Below are 26,307 nucleotides of genomic sequence, written 5' to 3'. Positions count from 1 at the left end.
TTCTGGCACCCACAGTCCAATCTACAATCTTGTAGTTTTACTGTTCATACACTAATATAATCCGTGTGTTTCCTGCTGTAGGTAATACTGTAGCTCAAAGGGTATTACCGCTACTTATATAGTTATTGCAAAGAATTGTAAAATTTCTTATAACAAGTGTGTCGTAATGGACACAATGTAAAATGAACCATTAGATGTAGTTTTGTTGCCGGCCGCTGTGGCCGAGCGGTTCTAGGCGCTTCAGTCCGGAACCGAGCTGCTGCTACGGTCGCAGGTTCGGATACTGCCTCGGGCATGGATGTGTGTGATGTCCGTAGGTTAGTTAGGTTTAAGTAGTTCTAAGTCTAGGAGACTAATGACCTCAGATGTTAAGTCCCCTAGTGCTTAGAGCCATTTGAACCATTTGTAGTTTTTTTAGGATAAATAAAGATACAAATAATGTAACTATAGTAGGCTATACAAGATATTCTTATCTGAGAGAATCTAACCAAAGTTGATGCGCAACTACCTGTACAAGTCATGAATAAAATTTTATTCTTGACTTAATTATTTATTAATTTAATAAGCTCACTGATAAAAAATTAGTCACCCTAGTGCACATGCTCGTATGATCCTTTAAGCCTTCACAGATGAATCAGTGTTCATGTCACGCGCTCAATCGATAGGTTGCTTCCTCTACGTGAACAAATGGCAGAAGCTTTTAGTGAGATACTGTGTTTCAAGAGGACGTTTTACATAAACCTGGATAAGACTAACGACGTGACAGGGTCGTAGAAAGGTACAATCGTGCTTGGCCGTGTTCATGGCCACATAGAGTGTGAAGTTGCTGGAGTAGTTGGTGTTCCGTGGCGGACTGTTCAGCGTGCCTACAGATAGTGGTTTAACTCACTTAGACACGAAATACGACGGCAGAACTATGGTCGAAAAAAGATCTTGACTGAGAGGGACTGGAGACGTGTTTCACGTCTTGTGAATCAAAATCTCTCCCAAAACAGACAGGAATAGCTGCGAGAAGTGAATGAAGGTACATCCCCACCAGTCAGCGAGAAAACATTGCGACGGGAAGTGCATGTAATGAACATTTGGAGTCGGTTATCTCTCATGAGGCCGCTGCTCACACAGGCTCATAGAGAAGATAACAGCAAAGTTCATCGGGCTGGAAGAATATGTGACTGATTTCCTAACCCCCCCCCCCCTACCCTATTACATTTTGACTGTTGTGCAAAATCACCTGAATTGAGCCACATTGAAAATCTATGGCACACGTTGGAACAGCGGGTAAAACCCCGACGTGAACATCCCCGCAGTTAGGCGGAACTGCGCGATCAAATGCTGAGCGAGTGGCTTAACCTGTATGCGACGTATCTGCACAACCTTTTCGACTCACTGCCTAACCGAAACAATGCGTTTATCCAATTCACGGTGTTAAATGATGTTTATAATGATTTCTCTAAGGGTGACTAATTTTTTTCCGCAAACACACGGTTTTCCTACTTGTCCAAGTTGTTGTTGTTGTGGTCTTCAGTCCAGAGACTGGTTTGATGCAGCTCTCCATGCTCCTCTATCCTGTGCAAGCTTCTTCATCGCCCAGTACCTACTGCAACCTACATCCCTCTGAATCTGTTTAGTGTATTCATCTCTAGGCCTCCCTCTACGATTTTTACCCTCCGCGCTGCCCTCCAATACTAATTGGTGATCCCTTGATGCCTCACAACATGTCCTACCAACCGATCCCTTCTTCTAGTCAAGTTGTGCCACAAATTCCTCTTCTCCCCAATTCTATTCAACACCTCCTGATTAGTTATGTGATCTACTCATTTAACCTTCAGCATTCTTGTGTAACACCACATTTCAAAAGCTTCTATTCTCTTCTTGTCCAAACTATTTATCGCCCGTGTTTCACTTCCATACATGGCTACACTCCATAGGAGTGGCCGACCGGTTCTAAGCGCTACAGTCTGGAACTGCGCGACCGCTACGGCCGCAGGTTCGAATCCTGCCTCGGGCATGGATGTGTGTGATGTCCTTAGGTTAGTTAGGTTTAAGTAGTTCTAAGTTCTAGGGGACTGATGACCTCAGAAGTTAAGTCCCATAGTGCTCAGAGCCATTTTTTTTACACACCATACAAATACTTTCAGAAACGACTTCCTAACGCTTAAATCTACACTCGATGTTAAGAAATTTCTCTTCTTCAGAAACGCTTTTCTTGCCATTGCCAGTCTACATTTTATATCCTCTCTACTTCGACCATCATCAGTTATTTTGCTCCCCAAACAGCAAAACTCCGTTATAATCTAATTCCCTCAGTATCACCCGACTTAATTCGACTACATTCCATTATCCTCGTTTTGCTTCTGTTGATGTTCATCTTATATCTTCCTTTCATGATACTGTCCATTCCGTTCAGCTGCTCTTCCAGGTCCTTTGCTGTCTCTGACAGAATTACAATGTCCTTGGCGAACCTCACAGTTTTTTTTTCTTTTGTTTTCTTTACTGCTTGCTCAATATACAGATTGAATAACATCGGGGATAGGTACAACCCTGTCTCACTTCCTTCCCAGCCACTGCTTCCCTTTCATGACCTTCGACTCTTATAACTGCCATCTGGCTTCTGTACAAATTGTAAATAGCCTTTCGCTCCCTGTATTTTACCCCTGCCGCCTTCAGAATTTGAAACAGAGTATTCCAGTCAACATTGTCAAAAGTATTCTCTAAGTCTACAAGTGCTAGAAACGTAGGTTTGACTTTCCTTAATCTATTTTCTAAGATAAGTCGTAGGGTCAGTATTGCTTCACGTGTTCCAACTTGTCCAAGTATCGGAACAATATTACGTAAGCTGAGGGATACAATTAGCACGTCATTCATGTCGAAAGGTTTGGATAGGGTGGAAGGAAACGAGAAGAACAGGTGTTTCTATGATAACGATTTGGAGATGGCATCGGGATGAGTGACCGTATGGTCAACACAAAAGAAGCTTCACCTTACGAGGCCGTTTTTTTCTCTTGAATATGATCTGACTATAATTGCTCCATCGACAGAGGGGGCTAAGCTGCCGCCGTGTGTTGCGCCAGTGGCCCGCTGCGCAAGGTGGAGGGCGAGGGCTACACGCAGGGCCTGACGGTGCTGGTGGACCCCCTGCTGGACGACTACTACGTGGCCGCCTACTCCTTCCACGGCCTGCAGGTGCTCATCCACTCGCCCGTCGACTACCCGTTCGTTGCCACCAGGAGCGTCATTGTGCGCCCCAGGACGGAGACCTTCATGCAAGTACGTTTTCTTAACGCCTAAATTTAGCTCTGCGTGAACCTTTCCTCCTGGCTGGTTTCATGCGATGTGCCACGATTTACCACATTAACTCAATCTCTTCATCTCACAGCCCGTATCTTTACTTACACTACTGGCCACTACAATTGCAGTACAAGGGAGAATGGCAGACAAGATTTTTCACTCGAAATAAAGTCGTTGAATGCAAATATTTTGGCATCACTTGTGTTAGGTATAGGTGTACTATCAATCAGTGACATGAAACTCTGTAACAGACCTGGACTTGAATCCGGATTACCCCCTTATCGCGAGTGCTCGTATTAACCCTTTCGGCTATTCGTGCATGACTCTTGTCTGACCCAAATTTTAAAATGTCATACTGTCTACATCCTTTTACCGTAACAACCCACGTACATCACATAATGCTCGCAGCTTTACTCTGTATTCCAGCACCAGATAGAATGACACGATGAAGAATCGAGACCCATAACATTTTCGTCTTGTGCCCGCCTCAGCATGCGATATTTACTTGCATGTCTCGATGGACAGACATAAATTTTTAAGCCAGAAAATTATGACCACCTACATAATAGTCAGTATGTCAACTTTTGGCACGGATAACAGCGGCGACGCGTCGTGGCATGGAAGCAGTGAGGCTTTGGTAGGTAGCTGGAGGCAGTTGGCAGCACATTTGTACACACAAGTTACTTAATTCCCGTAAATTCCGGGGAGAGTGCCTATGAGGTCTGACGCCACGTCAGTCACATCCCAGATGTGTTCGATTGGGTTCAGATCTGGTGAACTGTGGCGGGGGGCAAAGTCAATTGAAACTTACCACTGTGTTCCTCGAACCACTCCCTCACACTCCTAGTCTTGTGACGTGGCGCATTATCTTGTTTGAAAATGTCACTGCCATAGGAAAACACGATCGTCGTGAAGGCGTGTGCGTGGTCTGCAACAAGTGTACGATACTCTTGCCCGTCTTGGTGCCTTGAACGAGCTCCACTGGACCCACGGATGCCCACATGAATATACCCAGAGCATAATGGAGCTGCCGCCAACTTACCTCCGTTCCGCAGAACAGGTTCCAGGAGCTGTTCCCTGGAAGATGATGAAGGTATCAGTATTCATGAGATCATGCAATACACTGCCACTGCGTTAACGTTCAGTGCCAATAGTCATGTCCCCATTTCAGTCGCAAGTACTGATGTCGTGGTGTTAACATTGGCACATGCATGGGTCGTCGGCTGCCGAGGCCCATCCTTAGGAGTGTTGGATGCACTGTGTGTTTAGAAACACTTCTGGTTTGCCCATAATTACTGTCTGATGTTAGTTTCCCCATAGTTCGCCGCCTGTCCTGTTTTACCAGTCTACCCAGCCTACGACCACCGATAACTGTAACGAGGGGTGGCAAACCAATCCCACGACGTCTGGACGTGGTTTCACCTTAGTTTCACCTTGTTTTGAAGACACACACTACAGCACTCCTTGAACACCTCACAAGCCGTGCAGTTTCCGAAATGCTCGTTCCTAGCCTCCGGGCCATCACAATCTGCTCTCGGTCAAACTCAGATCGAGGGCCTTCTCCATTCTATACACGGACAACACTCTGAGTAGTAGTCTTCCTCGCCAGCTGACGATGCTGTTTCATGGACTGGTTTATATCGATAGTACACTCACGCTCATAAATTAAGGATAATATCATAATGTGGTGCCACACAACGTGGCACTACACAAAACGGGCGGTGCTAATAGCATAGGCACATAGGGAACACACACGACACAGATCTGTAAGTCCACGGTATTGGTGATAAGTTGAGAAAACCGTCCCGAAACACATGTGCTACATAACGCCACTGTTTCCTGCGCATGTACCCCGACATAAATATGGGATATGATCACCATGCACACGTACACAGGCCGCACAACGGGTTGGCATACTCTGGATCAGGTGGTCGAGCAGCTGCTCGGGTATATAGCCTCCCATTCTTGCACCAGTGCCTGTCGGAGCTCTTGAAGTGTCCTATGGGTTTGAAGACGTGCTGCGATACGTCGATCGAGAGCATCCCAGAGTGCTCGATGGGGTTTAGGTTTGGAGAACAGGCAGGCCACTCCATTTGCCTGATATCTTCTGTTTCAAGGTACTCCTCCACGATGGCAGCTCGGTGGGGCCGTGCGTTATCATCCATCAGGAGGAAGGTGGGACTCACTGCACCCCTGAAAAGACGGACATACCGGTGCAAAATGACGTCCAGATACACCTGACCTGTTACAGTTTCTCTGGCAAAGACATGCAGGGGTGTACGTGCACCAATCATAATCCCACCCTACACCATTAAACCACGACCTCCTTACAAGTCCCTTTCAAGGACATTAAGGGCTTGGTATCTGGTTCCTGGTTCACGCCAGATCAAAACCCGGCGAGAATCAGTGTTCAGACTATACCTGGACTCGTCCGTGAACATAACCTGGTACCACTGTTCCAATGACCATGTACTGTGTTCTAGACACCAGGTTTTACGGGCTCTCCTGTGACCAGGGTCAGTGGAATACACCTTGCAGGTCTCTGAGCGAATAAACCATGTCTGTTCAATCGTCTGTAGACTGTGTGTCTGGAGACAACTGTTCTAGTGACTGCGGTAAGGTCCCGAGCAAGGCTACCTGCAATACTCCGTGGCCGTCTATGGGCACTCGTGGTGAGATATCGGTCTTCGTGTGGTGTTGTACATTGTGGTCGTCCCGTACTGTAGCGCCTGGACACGTTTCCTGTCTGTTGGAATCGTTGCCACAATCTTGAGATCACACTTTGTGGCACACGGAGGGCCCGTGCTACGACCTGCTGTGTTTGACCAGCCTCCAGTCGCCCTAGTATTCTACCCCTCATTACGTCATCAATATGTGTTCTTTGAGCCATTTTCAACACATAGCCATCATTAGGATGTCTGAAAACGTCTGCACACTTACTCAGTGCAGTGCACCATACTCTGACATGCAGCAACACACCTCTGCGTATGTAGACTGCTGCCAGCGCCACCGTGCGGCGACCGCAGGTCAAATGCACCGCATGGTCATACCCCGAGGTGATTTAAACCAGCAAACCGCCCACCAGAGTGTTTTTCACCATGTATTAGCATTATACTTAATTTCTGAGCATGAGTGTAGGTCGGTGGTCATAGTGTTCTTGCTGATCACTGTGTCATTATTGATGGCCGTCCGAAATTAATTTGAAATAAATTCACTGAATGCAAATATCTTGGCATCATCTGTATTAGGTATAGACATACTACCTATTAGTTACATGAAAATTTATGCTGAACCAGGACTCAAACCCGGGTATCCCGCTTATCGTGACCTGTCGCCTTAACCACTTCGGCTGTCCGTTCACACCTCCCAGCTCGACCCCAACTTTCATATGTCACACTGTGTACATCCTCACACCGCATGTCACTAATAGCTACTAGCTGTATATCTACACCTAACAGTGCAAATGTCAAGATATTCGAATTCAGCGAATTTACTTCGAATTAATTCCGGACGGCGGGCAATCGTCATTAATGTCTTTTCATTCAGATACGTAAGCAAAATAAGATTTTAGTTCTTATGCTAATAGAGTAAGCAGTAAGAACACATGATTTAATTTTCAGAGCCGGCCGATGTGGCCGAGCGGTTCTAGGCGCTTCAGTTCGGAACCGCGCTGCTGCTACGGTCGCAGGTTCGAATCCTGCCTCGAGTATGGATGTCTGTGATATCCTTAGGTTTGTTAGGTTTAAGTACTTCTAAGTCTAGGGAACTGAAGACTTCAGATGTTAAGTCCCATAGTACTTAGAGTCATTTTTTAAAAAATTTTCAGATAGTTGGGAGTAAACAGCGTGTGCAAATTAGAACCCATAACTAGCATCTCTGGCAACAACAGTACCTCTAGCACCATAGAATCAAACTGAGCTTAAATGACTGAAAGGTACATTATTCCGTGTTGCTTCAGTTCTATCCCAGAGTTCATCAATAGTACTGGCTGGCTTGTGATGGCGTGCCAGCCTCTAGGCAACATGTTACCAATAGCCTACATTTCAGTTGCTGAAAGATACAGAGAACGGGCTGATCAGAACACCAATCCAACGTCCTATCTATCGCAGTAGGACACGTCATCCACGGTAAATAAGTTTTCTTGTGATATCTACTTGAAATATCAGTATTTCCATGACACCTGAAAGTGAGCAGCCGCTAATCATAACACGTTTTGTAATATAACTTCTGCGTTACAAATTACAAAATATGTGAACCAGAGGTGATCGTGTAGAGTACTCAGTGAGAACGCCTATCATTCTGACAGGTACTGGCTCCATACGACGATGTCAAATGCAATCTGGTGACGTTTGTTCCGCACGGAGCGTTCGCATACTGACACGTCCCTCGTGATATTGTACTCAGCATCAAGACTCGTCCAAAAAGATGGCGTGGTGCCACTTCCGTGTCTAGTGCTATCGTTTTCCCTACCACTACCAAAACGTCTTGTCTGTTGTCGTGTCAAGAGAAGCCGCAACAATTGTCACCATTTGGGCAGTCCGTGGTGCTCTTACTTCATTGCACTGACCGTGTAGATACTACTTCTGCTGAAAAAAAGCCCATGGCTTTACTTCTACGTACTTTGTACTGTGTCTCGCGGATAGACGACAAGGGGTGGTGAGTTGGCTAGATAGGATCTAGTTTTAGTTGGTTTCCCACATACCAGTAGGTAAATACAGAAGTAGCACCCACGGTCACGCGGTTTTCTTATATGTGTGGGTGAGGGAAACATTTCAGGCACGCAACTGCTCAGAATTCATAGCAAAACCCCTTCTTCGATTGGGGCGTTGATTCCCGCACATTTCGTGGACGAAAACGACAGTTCGTACTGCGATGAGCAACAGGATGACGTTCTAGACACCTTCTGACACCTCTTGACACCTTTTGACACTGTTGATGTTTCGGACGCTTCAACCCTTCTCTAAACACGTCGAGGGTCAGCAACCCCACTCACCGTGATCGCGCTCTTTTCTAGTGCCGTGCAACAGCTAATTTTGCTCTACTGCACAGGTTTGAACCACTTAGGGACAGTCCAAAACCATTCGATGAGACTTGAACGTGATCCGAAATAGGAAAGAGGGCTTCTTCTTTTTCAGCCCTACGGTTTCGCGCCATCCTGTGACGTGATCACAGAGCGGTGCGGCATAGACACATGCATGAATAAAACGGAAAAAGCGTCCATCTAAAACCACCCAGTTCGATACCACCCGCCGACCTTTGTTGAGCATTTTTAAAATGTACCTATACACAGGAAACCCATGACGAGAATCGTAGGCGCCTATAGGCAGACTACGCTGCTGCCCTTGTTCCTGCTAGTACCCCATCTGGAATCGAGCCGAGTTGAAGAGGTTTCCTGACTGCCAGCGCCTTGGACTTCTTCACAGTTTGTCTCCATTCTGGTATATGGTTGAACAGCTCACGAATGACAGGTGCGTGGCACTGAGTATGTTCCCGAAGTGAATGTGTGAATGTCGCACCTCTCCGTGATCACGCCACAGGAGGGCGCGAAGGAGGAACGCTGCAAAAAGCATAAGCACCCTTTGTTATTTGAGATCACTTTCAAATTTCGTCCAAGGATTTTGAACTGTCCATAGGTTCAAATGATTCAAATGGCTCTGAGCACTATGGGACTTAACGTCTGAGGTCATCAGTCCCCTAGAACTTAGAACTACTTAAACCTAGCTAACCTAAGGACATCACACACATCCATGCCCGAGGCAGGATTCGAACCTGCGACCGTAACGATCGCGCGGTTCCAGACTGTAGCGCCTAGAACCGCTCGGACACTCTGGCCGGCTGTCCATAGGTCTTCCATCCTATGTGCCAGATCAAAAACTGTTGTCAAACTGAGCTCCAAAGGGGTGCGATCACGATCAATGGGGTTGCCGGCCGATGATGTGCTTAGAGGAGGATTGAATCGTTCGGCGGCGTCACCAGTGCCAACGGCTGAGGAGAATGTCGTTACGCTGTTCATCACACTGCAAACTGTCGTTTTCGACCACGAAATGTGTGAGAACGCTCCAAAATAAGCTGTGGTTTCATGACGCCTTTTCTGTTACATCTCAAGGCCATGTCGATTCTGTGCGGCGATGTGACTGAAATGTTTTACTGGGCACTCCGTAAGAAAAACGCTTGGTCAAACGCTGGGCGTAGCGATTCTGACCTCCATCGCACAAGTGTCAAAATAAGGATTGTAATGTGAGTAAGAGAAGATGTGATGACCTTTCCATCGTGTAAAACATCCGCCATGGTGTTCCGCAGAATTTTTATGAGATTTGCTACCAATATGACCTCATTGGCCCACCTTAAATCACACACGAAATTTTTTTTTATTTATTTTGTTTATTTCTCAAGTAAAGACCTGCTGCTGTTATTATATAGCAGGTGGTACATTGTGTGATTTTATATGTTATATCATACAAATTCAGTTATATAGCTTGTAACGTTTTTTGTTGAAAATTTTTCAGAAGCATAAAATTTAAAAACACAATTTTGTTTAGACTTGTTGCTAACTTTAGATGATAATAAATTTAAAAGTGTTTTAATGGAAGAAACAAGAGATGGTAAACATAGATACGATGTGACAGTTCTTCCCTGTATACACTCTGCGTGTATGATAACATCTGCTCCATTTGTTGTCTTGGCAGTGATAATACTTAATTTAATGTAATGATTAGTTAGGTTACAATGTGAAACTTCCTGGCAGATTAAAACTGTGTGCCGGGCCTGGGATCGAACTCGGGACCTTTGCCTTTCGCGGGCAAGTGCTCTACCAACTGAGCTTCCCAAGCACGGCTCACGCCCCGTCCTCATAGCTTTACTTCTGCCAGTACCTCGTCTCCTACCTTCCAAACTTTACGGAAGCTATCCTGCGAACCTTGCAGAACTAGCAAAGGTTCCGAGTTCGAGTCTCGGCCCGGCACACAGTTTTAATCTGCCAGGAAGTTTCATATCAGCGCACAGTCCGCTGCAGAGTGAAAATCTCATTCTAGGTTACAATGTGTTTCCGAACTTAAGGTAACAGTGAAGATTGGGAGTTGATTTAAAATGTATTCAGTTACATCTGGTGTTATGGCTCGGTAAAGCTTCGAGCCAGTCACGCGTGATGCAATGAAAGAAGAAGAAATGTCACATTCTCAGATAGTGTTACACGCTATGAAATGTATAACGAACAGCTATATAGAGAGTCCTTTTTTAGATTGATTTGATTTGGTGCTGTAGAACCGTCCCTTACATTTACTATGTTTGTACGTTTATCTCGTCTTCGCTTCCTGTGTGTGATATAGTATCCGATTCCGTATCTGTGCTTGTGCCGGTGTCTTTCAGTATGTACTACGGATTTGTTCCAGTGTGAAGACTGTGTTATTCTACGGTATGGTGTCTCCTGTTGGTATGCCGCATATAGTGCTCGCGATACTTCGTCTGCGATGTTGTTTATGGAGTTCCAGCCATCCTATCTGCGTATTAACTGTCCAGCGTCCTGGTTTCTTAAACTCCGTCTTGTCTGTCCTAGGGCATCGCAGATATGTGTTCAGGTGTGCCATTCTCACCACAGGCACAAGTGTGAGTCTGTTTTAGGTCAAACCCGTAGAGATCACAGGATACGGGCCACCGGCCCAGAGAAAGTGCACCATGCCGCCTTTAAGATTTATCTACTTCAATTTCACCCGCTCTCGTCTACTGGCGAAGAAAGAGTAGATTCGTCTTCCCTTATCAGTTGTGTCCCACTCTGTCTGCCATGTATCAATTCTCCACTTGTTTAATTTCCGTTTGTAGGTTATGCACTGTGCAGTTATTTCTCATATTTTGTCGCGTCTTCCCCTCTGCGGCCAGTACGCAGCTGCTGTTAGTCGAATTGGGATATTTATAGGGAAAACTCGTAGTACCGCGCACAGTGCCTCTATCGAGGTCGTGCCGAAGTCCCCGGGATTGTCAGTAGTTTCATGCGTACCTAAGCATAATCGTTGTACCAAAGCACTAGCCGCAAAACAAGTTACTGACTCTAAAAGTGCTGTGTAATATGTCCCCATTGTCTGAAGGGGTGGTCTGTCTCTTATAATATTCAGTGTTGCAAGTTTATGCGTGAGTCTCGTCGCTTTGTTAACTGTCAGTCTGGCATATTTGATAAAGTGTCAATGTTCGTCAATATAAATGCCGAGGTACCTTGTCATAACTTTCCTTTTACATATATGCTGTTTATATTATAATTGGATTTCTTTTCAGTGTCCCTCTTAGTAGTACGTAAACACTTTTGTTTGTTGCTATTGTGAGTTTATTGTTCGGTCACCATTCAACGAGGAGCCGCGTGCCTTTACTCTCTAACTGGAACCTGGAGTTTGCAGATACCATGATCATAAGGTCATCAGCGTACGCAACCACCCCGTTTGCCATGTCGTTGTCTTATTGTGCACTCAGTAGCCCGCATCTCGTGGTCGTGCGGTAGCGTTCTCGCTTCCCACGCCCGGGTTCCCGGGTTCGATTCCCGGCGGGGGTCAGGGATTTTCTCTGCCTCGTGATGGCTGGGTGTTGTGTGCTGTCCTTAGGTTAGTTAGGTTTAAGTAGTTCTAAGTTCTAGGGGACTTATGACCACAGCAGTTGAGTCCCATAGTGCTCCGAGCCATTTGAACCATTTGAACCATTTGAACCACTCAGTAGTGATTCTATGGCTATGTCCCAGAAAATCGGTCCGCATATGGATCCTCACGCACAACCCTTTGTTACCTTCTATATAACCTTTTGGCAACCAGTCTTCCATTCCATTATCCTGTTTTTACAATAATTTCTAAGGATGGCGCTGCATAGAGCCAGTGGAACATTCATCTCTCTAAGTCACGCAAACAGCGCCGTCCACCAAAGGTTGTCGAAAGGACCAGCTATGTCTTGTATTGTCTGTGTTATTTCTATGGGCCTACTTACTGCGTCGTCGATGGATTTATGTGTTCGAAACCAAACCGAAGTGGGCTAAGGCGGAAGAGCTGCCGGTGCGATTGAAGTCTGTCACGTAGCAGTCTCACCTGTATCTTTGCCAGAATGTTAATGAGGCATAATGGTCTGTATATCTTAGGGCCAGTCGGGTCTTTGTCCAGCACTTTCCTGATTTTAATAGAATTTGCCGTCTTCCATATACTCGGCATTCGTCCTGGTAGAACATTATTTATTAAGTCTGTCAAATATGGGACGATAGGTGGAGCAACTTGTTTGATTATTTCGAGGTGGATGCCATCAGGAGCCGGAGCCTCTTGTGGTAGTACCATCTGGTTTCTTCGGTATTGATAATACTGTAGGAGTCTTTATACGTTCTGTGTGCAGTTTGAGCGCCCCCCCCCCCCCCCCCCGCATGTAGCTCTGTATGTCTGTCCTAACATATGTGTCGCAGTGGTCTCCCCTGATCTTATGTACTTCGTCTTTGTATCGTGTTTTAGCGTCAAGATAACGGTGAAACCTAATTTCTTTTTCCTGTGATGTCTTTGACTTTTGGTGATATTGTATTTTATCACGAGTGTCTTTTCTTAGTCTTGTTAATGGCGTTGACCATGGTTCCCTTTGTTTGGGTGGCGTCGCGTGCTGCAGGTATTGCTGTAGTTTGTGCTCTCACTAAGACGCCTTTAGGAACGTGAGCTCTGTAATCTATGCTTCCTTCGGTGATACTCTTCAGTCACGTGCCTTAGTTTTTGCCAGTTTGCTTTGCTTAGCAGCAGCCTTGAGTGTCTGTGTCTGTGTTTCTTTTAGTGTATATAATTGTTGCGTCACTGAGTTTTCTCTTATCGAGCACCTGCTACTTCGTTCCCTGTATGCGCTGTTTGCCAGAGAAATGTCTGTGTTGCTCCCGACACCACTATTTCCGTGGTAAGTTGGCGGCTGGCCTGGCCTGTTTAAAACGAAAAGATTAAATTCTTTTCTAACGTCAACTATAACTTGTCATCTGGCGTCCGTTCTGTCAGAGTGCCAGTGGGTTGACCTAGCATTTATGCCTGTTAAGATAGAGTCGTCTGCCATTTGCAAATCGAGCAATTTCTTTTATTACTTCAGCAATAGGCTCTATATCAAATTACTACGGGTCGTAGATCCATGAGATGATCCATGTTTCCCTGGCTGAAGTTATTTCGACCGTAACCGTTTGTTGCGTGCGTAACTGCGTTACTGTAATATTATTGTTGAATGCAATGATTGCAGCCTTGGCCTTAATCGTGCCTGTGATTTGCATATACTGCCTCGGAAAGCCTGGAATTCTCCCATATGGTATGTACTGTTCTTGTAGGGACAATATGTCCGCGCATACCTCGTTCATCAGCTTACCAAATTCTCAGGCCACCGTCATGCTAGCCATACAGTTTAGCTGCAAGATTTTCACTATGGAAATTTCGTAAAAACAAAGAACTTCGGCCCGCTCTGGGTGTAATCGAGGTACACGCGTCCATGCGCCCTCACCAAGTCCTTGTAGACATTGTGTTACTTTATGATTTTGTAGCTCTGTTTGATGTACTGAGTCGTGGTGTTTATCTCTTGATGTTCAAATGGCTCTGTGCACTATGGGACTTAACATCTGAGGTTATCAGTCCCCAAGAATTTAGAACTACATAAACCTAACTAACGTAAGGACACACATCGGTGCCCGAGGCAGGATTCGAACCTGCGACCATAGCGGTCGCGCGGTTCCAGACTGTAACGCCTAGAACTGCTCGGCCACATCGGTCAGCTATCTCTTGATGTAGTTTCCAGTTTTTGGTGATGTGATGTCTCGTCAGTTGAAGATTGTTGTGATTTCTCAGTGTGAGGTTTTTGTGTGTTCATGTTGTTTTTAGTATGTATATGGTGTGTGGTCACTTTTTTTAAGTTTTCTGTTTGCGTTTGTTTCTCATTGATAACTGTTTCTTGCTTCTGAGTTGTCCTTTCGTGCGTATTGCCACCATTGACGAAACGTACAGTTTGCATGTATGATTTACATTTTGATGTGTCATATTCTTATTTTTCTGGAAATGTTTCATCATACGGCAACCTATCCTCCGGCGAGGGAAGAATTAATTTCCTTTCATGTTGTTTCGGTGTGTCCAGATGAACTGGTGTCACGCCTGTGTCATTTCCTGTTCTGGATGGGCTTGACCGTGTCTCGGACGTCTGTTGCAATTATTATATGCTTCTGTTACGCGTGGTGTATTGTGTTTAACGACTGTGTCATGGTTCTGTTGTTGGAGGGCATGACATTGTCTTGGATGTCTATCGTTATTTTTGTGTACTTTTGCTGTGTGTAGAGTGTTGCTTTTAAGGTCTTCTTTACTCAGGGCTTCCTCTTCCAGTATTGCCCACTGGAAAAGTTCGTGTTTGATGCACCTCGCCACACTGTATTTCATGACACCGTAGAAACGCAGATCGTCGAAGTAATCTGTTAGGCTAAAATACTTCCCTTGCACAATGTTGCAACCACTGAGGGGATTCATGTCCGTTGTTGCCTCCAAATTGCTGCACGTCGCCACGCTCTTGTTTCGGTTGCTAATGATTTGTGTTTGCTTCTGCGAGGTGGGATACTCGAGTTCATATCCGTGTTTTGTTGAGAGAACGTCTGTACATATCCGTAGTTTATACTTGGATTCATATCCCTACCTAGAGGTCCAAATAGAGTTTTCTCACTGTTTTTGTTTTAGTGAGTGCTAGATGACACAGTTGGTGACATCGTACTTTGTTTTTTCTATTTCTCTTTTGTAGAGTTCTTTGTAAGTAGGGCATTCTAATCCCCTAGCTTTGTTACGTTTTCTTTCCTGTTCTTGCAAGGAGAACAGCCAATAGTTGACATTCGAATTTTTTGTGACCGGCTTTGGGTACATTTCCCGCAGACAGCTTCCCGGTCACATCTTTTCGACGAATGGCTAAAATCCCAACAGTTGAGTCACTTTTTTACTGACACATAGTCCTTCATGCGGAAAGATTCACATTGTATGTACACCCTATCCCTCTGTAATAACAGGACTCTGACCCTTGGTGTCAACTCTAGAATATTATTTATCGTTCTTTTCGCTTTCGGGCCTGTTTTGAATGGAATTTGACTTATTTTTGAAATTCCTCTTTGGTGATGTGGTCGCTGAGATTTACTTCAAACAGTTCTTCTAAAAAGTCTTTATCTGTGATTGTTGTTGGAACACTGTGTACTGCCAGTAGTGGTCTTAGCTTACTCGGTTCTTCGCATCGAATGTCCTTTAAGTTTGGCGTTTTCTAAATAATCTTCTTGTCTGCTTGTGTCTCAGTTTCAAGAATTACAGTGTTTGCTGTATTCCTTACTGGTGTAACTTTTATTTTATCAAGTCTAGGGTTTATTACTTTCGTTAAGGTTTCCCTAATGGCTTGAGCATTCTGGTTGTTCTCCGATTTAAAAAAGAGGGGAGTCGCATGTTTATTTTCTGCTAATGCAATTTGTTCTTCAATCCTGGTTTTCATCTTGGTGACAGGACTACTTGCCACGACTGCAGCGAAAGTCAGTGGTGTTGGCCTCGTTTCAGTTCGTAATTTTTTATTTTCTTCCTTCGGGGCTGCGATCTCCGTTTCCAAACGCTGAATTCTGTCTGTTGCGTCAGGGGCATTTGCCGCTGCTAATTCCCCACGCAGTCTTTCGTTTTCACTTGTTAGTTCGTCATTTTGTCCACGAAGTTTGATTTGGCCAAGCACTAATGCCCACATTTCGTTCCTGACTGCTGCAGTAATTGTGGTGGACACCCTTTTCTGCTTCAGCTCTGCTAGAAAATTCACCAGAAGTTCGTCTACAGGTGCTATCATTTCTGATTCCATGTTTGTACGTCCCCTGTTGAACTTATTCGTCTGATCGCTCCAAGTTTTCGTGTTGGTGTGTTGTCATTCCCGTTTCCTGCTGATATTATTGTAATGTTTAATTTCGGCGTCTGGCCGCCTTCATCGGTGTTTAATGCAGCCGACGCCAGCTTGGCCCACGATGAATTCTCCAGTGTTCGCGTGTGAGCGCAGACTTGGAGCTTAACTAGTGGAGAACCCGATATACATGTGCTTAAAATCTTTCACAAAGTGAATTAGAGGGAGCCCACACCAGGCAGTACTTGGTAACCGACAACCAACCGACAATCAGCTCCCGGTATCTGGGTGTAATGCACGTGAGAAACAGTCTTACGTCATAGTAAACACAGTTAAGTCGGCTTTCATGTTCAGGCAATGTGCCAGTGTGCCAGTGTCAAAGGAGCGCGAGGAAATGAGAGCCACACGCCAGTTGAAAATTCCTGCAGTCGGCAGACGGCGTTGCAGGATTCCTTGTCTATGCATGACTTTCGCAGTATCAGATGCTATCCGTCCCCCTCGCCAGAAGATATAATAACCTCAAAATCACAAGGTGGGCTGTTCCCAATGCTTCGGCCTGCTTTCCTAACCGAACTAGCAGCCACAGCACTTCCACTGTTAGCGTTAAATCAGCATCTAGCGCCTTAAGAACTTGTAGCAAGCACATAATGGGATTAGGAAATTTAGCAAAAAATTCGGATACAAGTTCGCCTCCATCGTGTCTAAAGGAAGGACTGGCAGAACTTAACAGGGAAGCGGGGCTCACGTTGTTCAACCTCAGTGGCTTCCTCCTACCACTGCACATTGTTAAGATCTAACTGTAACTGCCTGGCCTGATTCAAGAGTTTTCATAAAAGAACGCCATCCTCTTTAGTAATCTGTAACTGTTTCAAATCGCGGAGCTTATTTAGCAAACGATTAATCTGTGCGTCTATCCTATACACCCGAGTTAACGACGGATGGATATCTTGCAAAATTTTCATAGTATCACTCACACGAAAGAGCACCAGAACAATAAGACAGGGCAGAAGTTACCTCGCCAATTTGCTCCGACGTTAACTGCAGCGGTCTGTCCGAGATGTTCCGCAACCGTGCGGTAAGCTGCGACACCGTACCATCAGTCAGCTGCACTCGTTTTTGCAGCTCGAATTAACAGCTCTCTTTTTTTTTTTTAATAATTCAATTCGAGGCATCCACCTGCTTGCATGAGACCAATTCCAGCGTCTACATCTTCCCGCAACATAATGATTACACAGAATCGCAAGCAATTAAGACACAAACCAAAACATTTAACACTAGCACTACAAGACAACTGTGAACGATGTTAACACCTCGCTGATCCTCCCCCCGCCCACCCCCATCCCCCCTCTCTAAGAGCACAATCATGTTCTCTGCTACTACTGAAAAGGATTTTGCCTGGGGGAAGGTAAAGGCCAGCACAAGGGGTTGTGGTGTGAAAGGGACACCAAAGGGTAATAGCACCAACACCATTCACAGTTAAAAAATATTTTAACAGAAATTTATTTAACAATTGGCAAGCTTAATTTGATATAGCTTGTTTACGATAATGAAATCTAAATATCTTTTTATGTCGTCTAACTTGAGCAATCTCAGAAATAAAGATATCTTTAAAAGATAAAAATGAGCTTTAACAAATCCATGAAAATAGTATTTTAAATAAAATTTTTGCTTTACATATTTAGCATTTATTAAGTCAATTAACGTTTTTAACCACTAGCAGTTCCCTGCATTCGTGCCAAAACTTGAGGCAAACAAATAGTGACGTTAAGAAAATGACTGATTAAATATATAACATCAGGAATACTAACAGCCGGCCGGGGTGGCTGAGCGGTTCTAGGCGCTGCAGTCTGGAACCGCGCGACGGCTACGGTCGCAGGTTCGAATCCTTCCTCGAGCATGGATGTGTGTGATGTCCTTAGGTTAGTTAGGTTTAAGTAGTTCTAAGTTCTAGATTACTGATGACCTGAGAAGTTACGTCCCATAGTGCTCAAAGCCATTTGAACCAAGGAATACTAACACAAATAACCCCATTACTTAGTTCATATCAGAAACAATTATTTATCAAGAAACACAACCGGCTAAACTCGCAAAACTCATATTCGTAAATTAATTACTAATGATTTACAGAGAGTAAACGAATTTCGTGCACTCGCATGGAATGTAAAATAGCCAAGTGGCAAGCAAATTAAGCGAGCCAACTTAACAAAACTTTAAACATAATAACATTAAAATAACTGCTATATACATAACTTAGTCCATAATAATCCAAGGCACCGATACGTTTCCCTAATATTACAAATACAGTTACTCCATTGTGCAGTCTTCTTCCTCCATAAACAGGTCGGCCCAGGCCATTAGGACCACTATTGTTTGTGTGAATTGCTTGCCCAACAGCATGGTGGTGGGGAGGCGAGAGGGGGGGGGAGGCGACCAATTATAGGACCTGAGGAGTAGTGCACTAAAACAGACTAAGCTTATATCATTACCAAAGAGCAATACGTGAGTACATCGAAAACTTATACTGCTTAAAGTGGCTTGGCCTATGAGAACTGACACAAGGTTAATGCAAACAACGTACCAAATTATGGCTCCCGTAGGACACGGTGGCCGATGTGCAGTGACCAGTTTTCGTCCAAAGCGCTGGGCGAGTTCTTTCATTTGTTCGGAAGGGGGGCCGATAAGTGTTTTGCACCTTTCAGCGGTCAGCGATGACAAATCGAGGCACGCACCACGCAGTCTTTCTCAAACGATTTTATAGAAAGTCTTCGGTACAAAAATTTCGTTTTTGCTTTGCTTATAGCTACACATTTCGGGTTCGTGGTGATGTGCCCATCATTTCGTTAATGATCATAGTTATTTCGATATTTACGTGAAAGTAAGACACTGCGAGTAATTCGGAAAGGTGTGCAATGAAAAATAGAGGTTTCTATGAATTTGCATTTGGTGCATATTACGTAATATTTTGTTGCATATGACATTTAGCAAATGTACTGGATTTTTCTTTAGACTTGGGTAGACGTATCTATCTGTCACCAATCTCGAGAAAATTAATCTGATGTTGCACATTTGTAAGTAGGCTGTTTAGGTTTTTTTTATTGGTAACGCCACGTAGCGCTCTGTATGGAAATCACTGGCTGTGCTGTGAGCAGTCTGTGGCTCGTTTGCATTGTTGTTTGCTATTGTAGTGTTGGGCAGCTGGATGTGAACAGCGCGTAGCGTTGCGCAGTTGGAGGTGAGCTGCCAGCAGTGGTGGATGTGGGGAGTGAGATGGCGGAGTTTTGAGAGCGGATGATCTGGACAGAGACAGTAAATTTGTAAGCCTGGATGTCATGAACTGATATATATATTATGACTTTTGAACACTATTAAGGTAAATACATTGTTTGTTCTCTATCAAAATCTTTCATTTGCTAACTATGCCTATCAGTAGTTAGTGCCTTCAGTAGTTAGAATCTTTAACTTAGCTGGCAGTATTGGCGCTCGCTGTATTGCAGTAGTTCGAGTAACGAAGATTTTTGTGAGGTAAGAATTCATGAAAGGTATAGGTTATTATTAGTCAGGGCCATTCTTTTGTAGGGATTACTGAAAGTCAGATTGCGTTGCGCTAAAAATATTGTGTGTCACTTTAGTGAATGTCTGAGTACGTTCAGTTTTGCTCAGCTGTTTGAAAATCAAATGACATATGTTTATCAGCACAGTAATTCATTAATTTTTCTAAGTAGACGTTACACATTCATTTGCGATTGCGTCGCGCCAGCGATAAAGCCAGGGTGAAATATCCACAACATTGCTCATATTTCATAAACGGTTTCAGATATCGAAATGAGATTTTGGCAAATGATAGCATGCAAAGAGGAGAGTATTTAACCATATCGTCATTACGTAAAACTTCGAATCTACCGTGTTATTCCAATAACTACAGATCTTTTCAGTGAAAGAATGTAATTTTTAAGGGCTGTCTATACCTGGTGAAATGAGAAATGCACTTTGGAACAACATATATGAAGACATCACACGTTTTCTTGCACCAAGGATGTGCTTATTCGTAAGCTACTTACTTTACTTTTCCTCAGTTTCTCACTTAATAAATCACTGTTTCAGAATTCTCTCACAACTTTGTCTACCCAACATGTTACTGAGATGAGACAGTGTAAACGCCGCTGCGTTTTGACAAAAGAAGCAAGTTTTGAAATCGCAACCAGAGAAATGTGTATTTGCCGTTCATGACACTTCACTAAATGCTACAAATGATTATCAAGCCAGTCGAAAATAAATCGCTGCAATTTCAGTGCAATTCTTCCTAGCTACTAACGAAAGCAGAGGTGACAGTAGCAGATCTTTTAAAATAGGAGCCATGCAAGTGTGGGTGTGGAGAGACCCCACTTATGATTTACAAAAGACGTGAGTGTTGGCTTCAGTTTAGAATGACACTTTCCCCTCCAGCGCTCGACATTTCCCCCACAGCCCTCTGAGCGACCCCCCCACCACTGTCGCTCTCCCCACCCTTCCCCAGCCGACCGCGCATCTAGGGGCCGCGGCATTTTGTGCGCACTATACTGCCAGTCTGCACTACTAAGGTTAAACGTATATAATTACAGCAAGCAAGACACAGCAAGGGAACATTTACAGTTTTGAATGGTAACAGTTTACATCATGAAATTCAGCTGACCAAGCTATTCCAAGTTACATGCAAATGTAGGCTCCAGCCTAATACACTTGTGAGACCTTTAACCAGCAAACACAGTTTGTAAGTGGGCTGCTTCCCCGTTGGCAGCGCTGTGCAGCTCTTTGCATTGGATCTCTGACTGAGCTTTCTTTGTAAGAGACTCTGTGGCTGGTTGGACTCGTTGTTAGAAGTTAATCTCCAGTGTTGGGTAGTTGGATGTTAGTCGCCAGCAGTGATGGAAGCACTGTTGGGCAGTTGGAGGTGAACAGCCAGCAGTGATGGAAGTTAAATGTGAAAAGTTAGCACTGATGGAGTATAGAGGTCTGAAGTGTTAGTGTAGGCTAACGATCTGGAAGTATCCGACTTGGAGATTGAAAAGTATTCATGATTATATATCTTTGTGCTGGATGTCAATGACGATTTATATTCGTGTTTGAACTGGATGTCACATAATTGAGGTAAAAAATACGTTATTTGGTTTGCACCAAAATCTTTCCTTTGCTAACCACATGCCTATTGTAGTTAGTGGCTTTAGTAATTAGAATCTTTTATTTAGCTGGCAGTATTGACGCTCACTGTATTGCAGTAGTTCACGAAATGAAGATATTTGTGAGGTAAGTGCTTAATGAAATGTATAGGTTATTGTTAAGATTTCTTTTTAGTCAGGGCCATTCTTTTGAATTAATTATTTGAAGTCAAGTTGTAATTTTTTGAGCAGTCAGATTTCGTTGCCCTAGAATATTGTGGGTCAGTGTTGACATGATAATAAAAAGAAAATGAGAAAGTAGGCTCAGTACGTTCAGTTTTACTCAGCTGTTTCAGAATCAAATAACGTAGAAGTTTCATATTCTCAGTCATTCAGCAATTTACGTGCAGACACACACATTTAAATAGAGAAGTTTCAAGTTAAAAGCTTTAAGCTCGAGTCATATGTAAGATTCACAAGCAGCTTGTGATGCAACTCCCCACATTATAAACGGTCGTAACATTCACGTTCGTCGATGCGCAGCAAGACTGGCCCTTTCCAATTGCCGGAATTGGTCCCACGGTGCAGCGTACACAGCGGTGTCAATAGACACTAGGCCACCACTTCACAACTCCACGGACCATCTCAGTGAAGGACAGTTGTAGCCGACCAATGCGACGCTAGCCGACTGACTCCGGGCTGGCTTTCACTCCCCGTGTGGCGCCACAGCACTTCTCTCAACTCCCTCTCGCGACCGCCGTCTACATGCCGCCTCGTTCGCGCCGCAGCCGCGACCTATAGTTTCTCTACTCGATCTCTCGAAAGTCTCACAAAGATCTTCTTCCTGAAAAATTTCGTGTTCTGCCTTACGGCAGGTCTTGTGATGGGGGAACCTCATCAGAGAGGTCCACCGCATGAGCGTCTTGGGAAGTGATTCCAGTGGTGGTTTCCCGTTGCCTTCCACTGATGAGGTAATGAAATGATAATGAGGATAACACAAACCCAGACCCTGAGCGGAGAAAATGTCCGACCCAGCCGGGAATCGAACCCGAGTCCGTTGGCGTAAACCGAGCGAGGTGGCGCAGTGGTTAGACACAGGATTCGCATTCGGGAGGACGACGGTTCAATCCCGCGTCCGGCCATCCTGATTTAGGTTTTCCGTGATTTCCCTTAATCGCTCCAGGCAAACGCCGGGATGGTTCCTTTCAAAAAGCACGGCCGACTTCCTTCCCCGTCCTTCCCTAATCCGATGAGACCGATGACCTCGCTGTCTGGTCTCCTTCCCCAAAAAGCTCAACCCAACCCGTTGGCGTGACAACCCGCCGCGCTGACCTCTCAACTATCACGGCGGACACTTACCTGAATAACGGCTCAATAATCTTGTGAAATGGGTCGAATCTTTGTGAAATTCCTTGTGGTTAAAATTATGGCGGCGCCGTAGAAGCGGAAGTATTTTAATAACACTGGCAGCAGCCCCGGAAGGCTAGCTGGGCATGCCACAGCAGTCTGCCTGCAGCGTGCGCGTGCCGGCAGGTGGACGTGACGGTGACGGAGAGCGCGGCGGCGATGCGCGGCCTGCAGCCGTCTCGGCGGCCCTGCCTCTTCGGCGAGGACCCGGCGGCGCGCCGCCACGGCCCGCGCTACTCGGCCGGCAACTGCCTGCTACGCTGCCGCTCCCGCCTCATCCACGACGCCTGCGGCTGTGCGCCCTACCACTACCTGTACACGGGTGAGTAGCTACCGCCTGGCCACACTCCCCATCTTGCCCTCGCTGCGACTTCTCGCGGAGACGGTGCAAGTGACTGCTGACCGTACTGCATGTGTGAAACTACTCATCAGAACAGCGACACTGCTTAGTTCGCTACGAGGGGCGTTCAGTAAGTAATACAACACACCTTTTTCAGCCAATTTTGGCTGAAAAATGCGGAATTTGTTTCGTGGGACATCGCTTAATATTCCCGCCTCATCTCCTACAGTTTCATAAAGTTCCGGTGGCTGGCGTCGCTATGCGTATCCTTCAAAATGGCGATCGTAGCGGTGGCGTCGCTCAACCACAGAGCTGTCATTTAGTTTCCTTTGACGAAAACCAGAGCGTTGCAGAGGTTCATATATGATTGCAGAATGTCTATGGAGACCTGGCAGTGAACAAAAGCACAGTGAGTCGCAGGGCGAGGAGTCTGTCATCATCGCAACGAGGTCGCGCAAATGTGTCCGAATTCCCGCGTGCCGGTCGGCTGTCTCTCTTGCAATGTTGGAGAGTGGACACTTCCATTCGAGGCGATCCACGAATCATAGTCGAACACGTCGCTGCTCATTTTGTGTTCAGACGTAATGACCTTTGACTCTGAGAAGCTCATCTGCAGAAACCAGCACGGTTTTAGGAAACAGCCGTCATGCGAGACACAGCTGGCCCTCTTTGTGCGTGATATACAACAGGCTCTAGATATCGGTTCCCAGGTTGTTGCCATATTTCTCGACTTTCGAAAGGCGTTCGACTCAGTTCCGCATTGTCGCTTGCTACAAAAAGTGCGCGCTTACGGTCTATCCAATGACATATGCGGTTGGATACAAAGTTTTCTAACATACAGGGAGAAATATGTCTTCCCGAACGGGGTAACTTCAACAGAAACAAGAGTAACTTCAGGTGTGCCCCAGGGCAGCGTAATAGGTCACCTGCTTTTTACGATTTACATAAACGATCTGGTTGATGGTATTGACAGCGGCCTTAGACTGTTTTCCGATGATGCTGTAGTCTATAGGAAAGTAGTAGCACACGAAAGTTGTGAACAAATCAATGAGGATTTGCAGAAAATAAGTGCGTGGTGGAATGACCGGCAGTTATCTCTCAATATTAGTAAGTGTAACCTACTGCGTATAACAAGGCGGAAATCCACATTAATGTAAGAGTACAAAATAAATGATCAGTCTTTGGAAGCGATAACATCCGTCAAGTATCTGGGTGTGACTATTCGAAATGATCTCAAATGGAATGATCAGATCACACAAGTAGCGGGTAAGACGAACTCTAGAATCCGGTTTATTGGTAGAATCATGAAACGATGCAGTCTTTCAACAAAGGAAATAGCTTACAATACGTTAGTTCGTCTAGTCTTAGAGTGATTGTTCGTATATACGGGATCCTTACCAGTTGGGTCTGATTCAAGAGATTGAGAAGGTCCAAAGAAGAGCGGCAAGATTCGTGACTGATACATGTAGCTATCGCGAGAGCGTTACAAATCTCATAGAAAGTTTGAAGTGGGATACACTTGCAGATAGACGATGAGCTAAACAGAAGGGGCTGCTCACTAAATTCCGAAATCCAATCTTCACCAAGGATGTGGAGCATATATTATTACCACCAACTTTCAAATCGCGTAATGATCATCATTCAAAGATAAGAGAAATAAGAGCTCGTACTGAGGCGTTAAGACAGTCATTTTTCCCTCGAGCGATCCGCGAATGGAACAGAGGTGGGGAAATATGACTTAGGCACGAATTGTGCCCTCCGCCACACACCGCTTGGTGGGTAGCGCAGTATATATGTAGATATGTAGATCTGAACGTCTCTGTTGGTAGTGCTGATACAGACGTCCAGCAGTTGGAAATCTAAAGCTGTGTGCCCGCTGGATTCCTCGCTGCCTAACAGAAGACCATAAAGAGCAACGAAGGACCACCTGTGGGGAATTACCAGCAAGTTACGAGGCTGACCGTGACAGTTTTCTGTCGAGCACCGTCACATACGGTGAAACATGGTTTCATCACTTCGAACCGGAAATAAAACGGCAATCCATGGAGTGGCGCCACACCACTTCTCCTCCGAAGAGAACGTTCAGTGCCGCACACTCAGACGGCAAAGTCATAGCACGGGTCCTCTGGAACCTGAAGGGTTTATTCTGTTTCATGTCCTCCCTCATGGCGCAACGATTAACTTTGAAGTATACTGTGCTACCCTAAGAAAATTGAAGAAACGACTTCAGCGTGTTGGTCGCGACGAAAATGCAAAATCTTCTTCTCCATAACAACGCAAGGCCTCACAGAAGTCTGTGCACCCGAGAGGAGCTCACAAAACTTCACTGGGCTGTTCTTCCTGATCCACCCTACAGCTCGGATTTCGTACGTCTTCCATCCGTTCGGCCCAGTGATGTACGCACTCCACGGAAAGCTGTACGCGGATGGAGAGCCGTTTATTGATGCAGCAGCACTTTGGCTCCGACGTCTACCAGTAGAGTGATATCCTGCCTGCATACAGACCCTCCCAATGAGGTGGCGTACGGTCGTCCCACTAAACGGGGATCAGGGTTTTGTAACGAAAAGAATGGTGAATAATACGATGTATTGGAATCGCGAATAAATCCAACCTGCTTTCAGAAAAAACAATGTTGCACTATTTACTGACGCTACTCGTACTAATCTCTTGGAAAGGAACATATTCACGACTGCGCAACATGTATTCTAATACAGTTACAGGTTACTTTCATTTTAGGGTACAGTATTTCAGTCCGTAAAAAGGGAACCCTTCTAGCGTCACCCTGTTGTCTGTCTGTCTATATATCTGTCCCTTTGCTTGCAAAAAAATCATTGTGCCCTGGTCATATGCCTTCATACATTATGCAACACTTTTGTCTCGGATATCTTCAAGGCAATTTAACTTTAATTACACACTTGGAGATTGATTTCATATCGTAACTATTTCAGTCGTTACCCCTGAATGTTAATCCCACAAACTTTCCCAAGGTGTTATATTATTATGAGGGCAGAGAGATTGTTTCGTGGTTTATTACTTGTTTTTCAATAAGGCCAAAACCCCTGTCAGGAGGCAAATAGGCCCATGTATTGGGAAATAAAGCTGAATTTTTTTAAATCGTTGAGTTTTCAATGTAACTCATAATCGTTGCCTTCACTGTGAAATTTTTGTTTTGAGAACAACAAGAATCAGAAAATAATCTCATACTAAGACTTTTGCCCCTTTCTCCATTAGATCTTGCTCTAAAGAATTTAAATACTCTCTGAAAGCAGAAGCAATTTCATTTGTCCAGAG

The 26,307-nt window shown here is 44.9% G+C and overlaps 1 protein-coding gene across 1 annotated transcript in view; it reads left to right on the top strand.

Moving 5' to 3' along the window:
* The window catches only part of LOC126114040 (pickpocket protein 28-like), a 196,644-nt gene that overhangs the window by 130,935 nt on the left and 39,402 nt on the right, over window positions 1-26,307 (top strand). Inside the window, exons 6-7 of the mRNA XM_049915022.1 lie at window positions 3,072-3,267; window positions 22,851-22,998. Of these exons, the coding sequence (XP_049770979.1) occupies window positions 3,072-3,267; window positions 22,851-22,998 (344 nt within the window). The remainder of the gene's footprint in view (window positions 1-3,071; window positions 3,268-22,850; window positions 22,999-26,307) is intronic.

The sequence above is a fragment of the Schistocerca cancellata genome, chromosome 1 (assembly GCF_023864275.1).
Source record: "Schistocerca cancellata isolate TAMUIC-IGC-003103 chromosome 1, iqSchCanc2.1, whole genome shotgun sequence".
In the NCBI taxonomy this organism is placed as follows: domain Eukaryota; kingdom Metazoa; phylum Arthropoda; class Insecta; order Orthoptera; family Acrididae; genus Schistocerca; species Schistocerca cancellata.
This window is presented reverse-complemented; position numbering and strand designations above follow the sequence as displayed.